Source organism: Anarhichas minor, unplaced genomic scaffold (genome assembly GCF_050575085.1).
Source record: "Anarhichas minor isolate MPS153535 unplaced genomic scaffold, ASM5057508v1 ptg000007l, whole genome shotgun sequence".
Lineage (NCBI taxonomy): Eukaryota > Metazoa > Chordata > Actinopteri > Perciformes > Anarhichadidae > Anarhichas > Anarhichas minor.
Window position 1 is genome coordinate 16,923,228 of NW_027466453.1, and position 9,548 is coordinate 16,932,775.

Here is a 9,548-nt window from a genome sequence, read left to right on the forward strand (position 1 = left end):
GTAGGCCACAGACACTGTGCATGGCTTGACTCACATGTGGGAACAAAAGAGGCTCTAAAGCAAACAATTTGAAGTGAGTGAGAAATTGTGAAATCGAGAAGTTAAGTCTACATCATTAGCTTAATCAAATGCTATGAGACAATTTTATCTAGCTGTAACTGATAGTATGAGGACATTTTAAGGTGTTCATGTTAGACTTTTACACCCTTTCACACACTATACATCTTTTGTTTTTCTTTATGAGCTTGACTGGCACGAAAGTGACTTGTAAAAAGTGTCAATGCCAGATTTCGCAAACAGTAAACTGAACTCATTGGGTATTTTCAAGAGCTCTGATTTAGTCTATTCTGACCATTTACTAATTAATATTCGCTCAGAATGGGTGTTTCTTTGCCAAATCTGAACCCATAGCCTCACATTTGGACAAATTAACTAAACTAAGATGGCCAACGTTACACTGATTTAAATCGTTTTACTTTTGGTTTGAAAGTTAGGTGGTTTGAACTCCAACATTTCTGTATAGCATACAGAACAAACGTCTGTAATTAAAATGATGTGTGACAGACTAACATGCATCTATCTGCATCGTGTTTCCTCCTCTCTGACAGCACCGGCGTTGATTGGCTGGCTGACATCACGTGACCTCACAGCTGATTCCGTTGGACGAGGTGTTTTGCTTTGCCCGTTCATCATCTCATGTAGCCATTTCTGGGTTAGCTAAAGCTGCAGAGTAGCATAGCAGTCATCGTCGGTTGTAGCGAGATACTATGGCCCAGGCAGCACAGGCAAATAATGTCTTCGACGCAAACAACTCTCAGATACAAGTGGAACACGATAAACAGCGTCGGCAATTTGTTATAAGACTAAATGGTAAGTTCAACATGTAAACATTAGCATGCTAGCTTGGCTAATGTTAGCTCAGAGGTTTGTGAGGCTTTTTTTTCTCGCTGCCAACATCGTCGTCGTGTACTTATTGATAACTCCAACTGCCGTTTCCGACATAGAGGCGTTATTAATTTCACACAGGAGGGATGTCACGTCTTTATTCACATATTGGCTCGTGTCGGGACTGAAACGACGACAGGGCTTCTTGGTCAAAGCTGCTGACCTCCTTGACTTGTAACTTCACTAGCTTGTTTTTCGGCAATATTTTTCTTTGTTATACTCCTGAAAGCAAATATGAAACCTTCAATAACATCCACTCACGAAAGACACTCCTGAATATCAGTCATTACTTAAGGAGTTACCGAATAATAACCTAGTTCCTCTCCCCAACCTGAATCAGTTATGCTCCTTTATAAAACATACAGTGTATGTTATTAATCAGATCCATATATGGGCAGTAGCACTTAATTTTGACACCTTTATTTCAAACCAAAGTATGTAACTAAATATAACTTATTTCCCTTTGTTCTTGGCTTTGGGTTTTTTAAGTTTATGATAAACTGAAAACAAACAGGTGTTTTGTAGCTTGTTAATGTGTGTTTACATAATGTGTAGATTCAATCTACATATTATGTAAATTGCAAGCTGCTACTGCAACCTGATCAATAAATTAAATGCCAACATGTCATAGTTAATCTAGCATAAGATTGTGTTGCATGAATGAGGAGTTTTTGTGTGTTGTGGTGGTCATCAGTGATTCTCACTGTGAGCAATATTTACGAATCTGCTATAACAGTTGTGACCTTAAACATTGACAATTGCGTTTTTATGTAATATCAGTATCCCCTCGAGAGGTGGGGTTGTTACTTGGGGTTGGGTGGAGACAAACACAACCGAGAACTATGGCCTCTGTCTTCCCTCAGGATCTCACGACCGTGCCGTTCTTCTGTATGAATATGTCGGGAAGAAGACGGTGGACTTGCAACACACTGAAGTTCCAGATGCTTACAGAGGTAGAGGAATAGCAAAGCACCTGGCCAAGGTAAAACTCACACAGGGTGGTTATTTTCATCTGTCATCATCTTAAGAGAGGAGAGGGAGTTTTTCTGTTGGATCATTTCTTAAAGGCCCAATTTATATTTTTTATTATTTTTCAAATATTCACGTGTTTAGGATGTTGTTGGCCGGGCAACCTTTTTGTTTACATTTTGACAGCTAGTATCTTTTCCTATTTCTAATATATATAACCTTTAAATGTTATAGACAGTATACAAACATAGGCAGAACCCAGATTACAATATTGATTAGCTGTAAGGCGAAAGATTATCTTAATACTGTATAATGACTTTGCTTGTAATTTTACCACTTATATCTGGGAAGCTTACTCAGGCATGTAGTTTAATTGAACTGCACAACAACAAGTACTAAAATATTAAAAATCAATGTCCAAAGTGTGTGAAATGCTGTCTGATAAAAATGTCTGTCAGAACCGTTGCGATGTGATTTTGTGCTTCTGTGACGGCAGGCAGCCATGGATTTTGTGGTGGAAGAGGACCTGAAAGCTCACTTGACCTGCTGGTACATTCAGAAATACGTCAAAGAGAATCCTCAGCCTCAGTACTTTGAACATATTTATCAATGACCACACATGGCTACGAGAAGGAGAAAGAGACTCCCATGGAATAAATACTGTGTGGCATCGTGCTTTGGAGTTACAGGCTGACATACAACAAAGGACCCACCAGGCTTTGTTAAACATGACATTGAGTGACTCCAGAGACGACTGATCTCACGGCACAGACGTCCGTGAGCTGAACGTTGGGTCTACAGGTCGGTAACACAGGTGTTACACCAGAAACAGGAAGTGAATCAGCTGGTCACTACTCTTAACAAAATTAGCAAATAAACTAACCCAAGCTGAAGCCTGTTACCTCAGACAGAAACATTCAGGATGCGTACTCATCACTGATGGGAAGCAAAAAGGTAACAGATGTGATGCATATTTCCTGTCCTCCTTTGGACTCATCGGATGTGAGCAGCGCTGCTAGATGACCGACCCAGGTGTCTTTCTCCATGATGGTGATGGCGGCGCTTCTGATACTCAAACTATGATGACTTTTATATTTCGACCCTCTTCTGATATTCTTTGGCTTTATTAATGTTCTTTTTTCTTTCGCCTCCTTTCATACAAATAGTTTTTTTAAGGCTGAAATGCTAATTTGCTAAGTTGTAAATGCTAAACAAATCTTTGAAACGTCATGTCATTTTTTTCTATGAAATTGCGGAGAGGTATAGGCATTAATTCGGTGGATACTGGGTAATTATTTGGAATTTTATTTTCCCAAAATCTCAATTTGGTTCCACTGTTACTATTTCCACTCCCACTGTTTCAAGTAACAGAAATGTACTGTTTGTTATTGGAGTCCTAAATTGATCATGGATGCAGGGATTTGTAAACCAAAGAACACAAACCGAGGATGGCGAACTTTGAAGACAAAGTTCATTATTTTCTCCATCGCACATGTTAAATATTACAGACACGTGATAAATTGGGTCTGAACCTCGTCACTGTGTGGTACAACGCTTCAGTGTGGATATGGATAAATATCTCTGCTCAAACCAGCACTTAAAAAAACAGCACTGTTATATTCAGGGCATTTACATTGTATGGTGTCCATTGTCCTTTGTTCCGTTTTTCAGTAAAATGACACTGGATGGACGGATCTTAAACGCTTGTTTTTACTTGTCATTTGATCTGTTTTTTTCTTGTTGTTTTTTCTTGTACCCACATGGCTGCTTTCACCAGCTGATGTAAAAATGATAAAGGTCATCATGGAAGAAGTTTTTTACTGAAAAAAAACCAGTGTATTCCCCTTTTTTGGCTCTTCATGAGCTTTTGCTGTTGACAATCTTCAGTGTTGAGGAGAAGAGCACCTCAGGTTGCTCAACACTCTGGCAGGACACACAACATGAAATGCAGACTTTCTTTATCTGCTTTAATCACCCAGTTAATTGCCGGAATCCACTTCCCCTTTTGTAAAACCTTCCTTTAGGTGACACAAACCTATTGATAGACCAAGATATCCAATGTATTATTTCATTTTTGTGTTTATGTTTATATGTGTTTACCAATTCTTGTTATATTGTTTTGTGCTTTTGACTTTTTTCCATTCTTGCTATCTATGAATAAATAAAACAATACTCATCACATTATCAATGTCAAAGTTTGTACATACAGCCAACTTTAAAGAGATTAGGTACTGTACAATATATTTTGCATAAGTAGTGCAGTAATTTAGAGAGATACATAAAACTTTGTATGTACACTAAACTGTATGTATATTGTGGTAACTTAAATGTATTTAACATCCTGCAACAAAGGTTAAAGAAAAACTAGAAGAGTTTTGCAAACTTGAATTTGCCGCCATCTAGTGACATTATTAAGAATTACTTAAACTCTTTGTCACATTGTGTACTGTTAGCAATGCAGGGGTGAGCTGGACAGAACTCTGCTTGCTAATCTCCCATTTGAAAGCACAGCAGTTCAACCACATATCCAGCGGAGACTATGTTCTATAGTGAAAAACCTGCCTGTTCTAGTTATTTTACAGCATATTCCAGTGTATTTAGACTGAATATTTGACTTGTTTTGGGCCAACAAAAGCCTAATTAACTAGGGCTGCATGTTGATATCAGTGTATTTGATATCTAACTTTGAGGAATATAAACATATATTGACCCTTTTCTTTTTATTTGATCAAATTAATTTACCAGGTTAAAATAAAAAAGCTTTTCCTGAATGAAATGTACTCTAAAGTAATACTAGTGTTCTAATCTAAATCTCGAGCTGTCTGATCCAAGAATAACTAAACAAACCTAAGAATCTGACCAAGTTGCCACACAAACCTTAAATATTTGGCAGTTATTACTTTAATATGTGTATGAAGGCGCAATATAAACAAAGAATGAATGGCCTAATTAACACATTAACTGATGAATAATTGACCTACTATCAAATAAGCATGTTCTTAGTCTATATAGCCTTATGTTACATCAGTTGAAAGGATTCTTGCTGGTATATTAAAACACGATCAGGGGGGGGACCATGGCAGGTTGAGCAGGCATGTTTTAAACATGATTTTGGCATCGCCAATATGCTTAATTGGATTTGTAATGATTCGTCATGTGTTCCCCATGATTTTAAAAATGTTACAATTGTTGTCAAAGGTGAAACACTTGGCTTCCGCTGATCTCGCACTTCTGAACGTACACATTAGTTGTCACAAAGCGCTTCAGGTTACAACACATGGACCGGGAGCCCACACTCGCCATTCGCCACGGTGACACAGAGACGAGCACACAAGGGCACAGTAATATACGTGAGCACCCAGAAATCTACAAACACAAATGCACTCACAAAACTTAATGGTTCGGACACTGTATTGCATACTGTATATACGTTATGTCGTAACCCATGCATGCAATCTATTTGCGCAACAATGTAAATATATAAATGACCCCTGTATGTGTTTGATGTTCAATTTTAATGTAGTTAATTAATTATTATATTTCAAACAAACATACTTCCGTTAATTTGCAATTGATATATTTAAAATAAATGCTCTGACCTCTCAAACTTCTATGTGCTATTATAAAATACTTAAAGGTGCTCTTGCTTTATAGCCTCATGGGAAGAGTAGTCCCAATTCGAGTCGACGTGATGCGTCGACTGCGCTGACTCACTACATTACCCATAAAGCTAGGCGCTCTCATACGTCAACCGCAATCACGATTGTATCTCCAACATGGCGTCGCTGGGAAGGAGGCGCGGTGTCCCAGTGAGCAGGGAGAGGTCAGTTACTCCACATCTTAGATATTAAACGGAAATGTTTAAATGTGATGCATCGTTTAGTCGATGTCGCCATTCACCAGATCCCAAACATGCATATCGTTCGGGTCTGAACGTTAAATGGCAACAGCGACAAGTCGGAATTTTATCCCAGGGTTAGCTAACATTAGCAGGCTAACGTGCACAGCTAGCTGACGATAGCAAGGAAACAAACTAGCATGTGATGTTTTGGTTATTTCACACCAGCCGATATAACCGTGGGACAAAAAACGTGTTTAACAGCTCGTGCGTGCGAGCACTGTTGTAATACGCCATGGCTCACGTGCTATACGTCTGTGATTTAAGTGTTGTCCGCTGTGTTTGTCGACCTGTTTAGAAAGTAAAACGGTCCTCAACTTAGCTGGCCAGTCCTCCAACTTTTCACCATGTGAGCGTGTTAGCTGTTCGTGTTATCTAACCGACGCTCAGGTACATTGTGTCCCCTGCACTGTGATCCCAGATTGATTTTCATTAGTATCTAATACTCATTGAGCCAATGCCCGCTGTCTCTGGAGCCCAATGAACTCGGTGTCTAACCTTAACTAGGTAGGTGAGTCGTGAGGGCTGTTTGCCATCTTGTCAACTTGTACTGAAGGCCTCGGAGAGTTGACACTCATACACACACATGTGTGTTTGTCATATTCAAAGATAATGTTTAAATAACCCGGAAAATATCAGTTTACAGAATAGATTATTCGATTAATCAATTACACGGAAACTAGTTAACGGACATCATTCATTTGTCCATATAAAAAAAGTTGTTGTTGCGTTTTATGTGTAATTTAATTTTTCACACTTTTCACACTTTTAGCTGTTGTTGGTCAGACAAATTATTTTGTTGACAGTTTTCTGAAAAATACATTTTATGAATTGATGGAAAACAATATGGAGCAAAAATGTTTCTGCAAACTAAGTATAGAATAAGAATATTTTGTAATAAAGAATACAAATGAGCTCATGTAAAACTGCACACTCATCCTTGAGTTTATAGACTATCAAGAATTTACCATTTGAACTAAATGTTAATGGTCATGGAGATTGTTTGTAATTGAATAGTTATGCAGTTGGAGTGTATGTACCATTTTAGTGCTGATTGATGGCAACAAATTAACATTTAATCCTACACTTAAATCCTACCTTTCAAATAGAAGAAGACATCTGTGTCATGTTTTTTACTTAAACCAAAGATGTAATTTATAAATGCATCTTACAGATTACATGCTAGTTATTATGGTAACGGTATGCACATATATGTTGTGATATGGTAAACCTTATGGAATTTCAATTGAGAAAATATTTGGGTAAAATACCCATCTGGGAATCTTTGTCTGAGCCATTGAAGGCAAAAAATATTCACAGGCTCTTGAAAAAAGGGGCGGGTTGATGTAAAAATGAAGGCAAACCAGTCTTGGATGCATCGAGTCTAGTTGTTCTCTGTATCCGTTCTCTCACTGTTCTTTGCCGTATGTCTGTTTCTGAACAGGGGAGTGATGGCGGCGACAGACTGCTACATTGTGCACGAGATCTACAATGGGGAGAATGTGCAGGACCAGTTTGAGTACGAGTTGGAGCAGGCACTGGAGGCCCAGTATAAATACATTGTCATTGAGCCCACGCGCATCGGAGATGAGACGGCCCGGTGGATTAGCGTGGGCAACTGCCTGCACAAGACGGCCGTGTTGTCCGGTACCGCTTGCCTCCTGACGCCCCTTTCACTTCCCATTGAGTACTCGCGTTATGTGGCGCTGCCCGCTGGCGCCTTCAGCTTGGCCTGTGCTGCCCTCTACGGGATTTCATGGCAATTTGACCCCTGCTGCAAGTACCAGGTGGAGTACGACAGCCAAAAACTCTCGCGGCTGCCCCTGCATACACTCACCTCCTCGACGCCCGTTGTATTGGTACGCAGGGATGACGTCCACAGAAAGAGACTCCATAACACGATAGCACTGGCTGCCCTGGCATATTGCGCCAAGAAGATCTACGAACTCTATGCGGTATGAGTGCACTCTGAAGAGGGTTTAAGAACCAACAGAAAAATAAAGGAAAAAACAAACAAAAAAACAGAGCCTATCCTACCCAGATGTAAGAAAAGTGGAAGTCCCGATCAGGCCCAGCAGTTAGCTCCACACGTGGTGGGTGCTTCCATTTTGAACTTTGATCAGAGGGATATAGTTAAAACCAGAAGGAATTGTTTTTTCCTTTACATTTTCTTTACTTCTATGTGACAACAATGGCACACTTATATCCGTAGTACCCTTGCGCCTCCTCCCCTGCGCCCTCCACCTGCATCCTTGACACACAAGCAAGTGCTCAAGGGTATGACAGCAGCTCCTCTGGATTGAATTGTTCTGCAGTAACGGACCGACATGTTTTGGGTATCGAGCTCGCTCCCCTTTCCCTCGTAGTTTTACTGTTACCCCCCCCCCCCCCTTCTTGCTGATCAGTACATCACCCTTTCATTAAACGTTAGGATATTTCAAACTAACTTTTCTGTATTTTATTTGACTTTTTTTCATTAAATTCTACATGATGTTCAGAAACGAGCAAGTAGTTGCAACTTATTTGAGAGTGTGTCTTGTTCATGTAGATATTCTTGTTTTAAGAGTGTAAGAAAGATCGTATGTGACGATGCTGTGGCTCAATGTCTTTTTGAAACACTACAAAAATACTTACTTTTGAAAAGTCACATTTTACACATGCTTCTAATAATGTATATTACATTGACCTCAAGCCAAACCCTCATAGTTAAATTTAAAAATACAAACACGATTTGACATTACAGATAATTGCACAGCAAATTATAAATTCATTCTTTCTTGTGTATGTTTATCTCATGGTGCTTGTTATGCTTTGCTGTCTCGATCAGCAGTGTTAAAATTTGGGGTCATAGAAGAAGGTAAAAGTGGAGAATGAGTTGTGATATAACAGGAGACTTGTAAAGATTTAATAAAGTGGAATTCGGATGTGAACTAGTTGAATATGGAGACTGACGTTGTCAGGGTCACTGATTAAAACTATACGTATAAATGTCCACTACAAGCTGAAGAAGGATTGTTGACTTCGCCAGCAGGATTTAAACATGTTAATTAAAAGTTTCCTAAGAATTTTGTGTAAATCCCTTAAAGCTCTATCAAACAATGTATTAAATAAATTGTAAACTTGCTTGTGGTGTTTTAGTATGTACTGTGATCACACATTATGCCAACAAACAACTGTGATCGATGGCAGTCTATCACAAACGGGTGAAGGTCTTCACTTCACTATTTTGTCAACAATTTCTGACAGGATATTTTTAACACGTTTAGACGGACAGTGGCTGAAAACCAGATGCTATTGTTTAACTCGGTAAATAGTGCTTACAGGTAAAACTTAAAAGACGGTGTATGAGAGCAACACATTGGACAACACAGAAGATTCACTTTGCAACCTTTGCCCAGCTCTTTTCACATCGACTTACTGCTACGTCTTGCACAATTTGCAACTGAAAAAAAGTAGTGCAGAGTAGGCACATTTTTCCAATTAAATTTTCCTTTCACCTCACATACACTTTCATGGGTTGAGCAGAACTGAAGCAGAGGGTGGCCTGAGACTTAACTCACTGATTCGTGACCAGAGCAGGCTAATTATCCGTCAGCTGACAGGAGCGCTGAATGATGGACTGGCTGTCACACGTTTTAAGGTCTGGTGGCATAATGCTGCCCAGCCCCTTCTCCAGTTGTTACCCAGATGTCTCCTTTTAGGATGCCCAAGAATAATTCAGACTTTCTCCTGATAA

General features: G+C 39.3%; 2 protein-coding genes across 4 annotated transcripts; both read left to right on the forward strand.

The window, feature by feature from the left end:
* The first annotated feature begins 669 nt into the window (after positions 1-669).
* On the forward strand, positions 670-4,095 carry natd1 (protein NATD1). The gene is made up of 3 exons (XM_076086240.1): positions 670-870; positions 1,809-1,927; positions 2,411-4,095. Exons 1-3 carry the CDS (start codon positions 768-770, stop codon positions 2,525-2,527), a joined length of 339 nt encoding a protein of 112 aa, XP_075942355.1. The 5' UTR covers positions 670-767; the 3' UTR covers positions 2,528-4,095.
* Positions 4,096-5,664: 1,569 nt separating this feature from the next.
* Positions 5,665-8,935, forward strand: tmem11 (transmembrane protein 11). 3 transcript variants are annotated; one of them, XM_076086241.1, is made up of 2 exons: positions 5,665-5,737; positions 7,257-8,935. In XM_076086241.1, the coding sequence occupies exons 1-2, from the start codon at positions 5,691-5,693 to the stop codon at positions 7,771-7,773; spliced, it is 564 nt and encodes a 187-aa protein (XP_075942356.1). In that variant the 5' UTR covers positions 5,665-5,690; the 3' UTR covers positions 7,774-8,935. The 3 variants fall into 3 exon arrangements, with proteins under 3 accessions (XP_075942356.1, XP_075942358.1, XP_075942357.1); XM_076086243.1 differs by lacking the exon at positions 5,665-5,737 and adding an exon at positions 5,772-5,863 and having other exon boundaries at positions 7,251-8,935; XM_076086242.1 differs by lacking the exon at positions 5,665-5,737 and adding an exon at positions 5,961-6,319.
* The last annotated feature ends 613 nt before the right edge of the window (positions 8,936-9,548 follow it).

What these genes read in the sequence shown, in the direction of transcription:
- natd1 (XM_076086240.1), top strand. Translation starts at nt 768, where the DNA reads ATGGCCCAGGCAGCACAGGCAAATAATGTCTTCGACGCAAACAACTCT. An exon ending in ATTTGTTATAAGACTAAATG is followed by an intron (nt 871 to 1,808) that starts GTAAGTTCAACA and finishes GTCTTCCCTCAG; the next exon opens with GATCTCACGACCGTGCCGTT. An exon ending in TAGCAAAGCACCTGGCCAAG is followed by an intron (nt 1,928 to 2,410) that starts GTAAAACTCACA and finishes CTGTGACGGCAG; the next exon opens with GCAGCCATGGATTTTGTGGT.
- tmem11 (XM_076086243.1), top strand. Translation starts at nt 5,772, where the DNA reads ATGTTTAAATGTGATGCATCGTTTAGTCGATGTCGCCATTCACCAGAT. An exon ending in CTGAACGTTAAATGGCAACA is followed by an intron (nt 5,864 to 7,250) that starts GCGACAAGTCGG and finishes ATGTCTGTTTCT; the next exon opens with GAACAGGGGAGTGATGGCGG.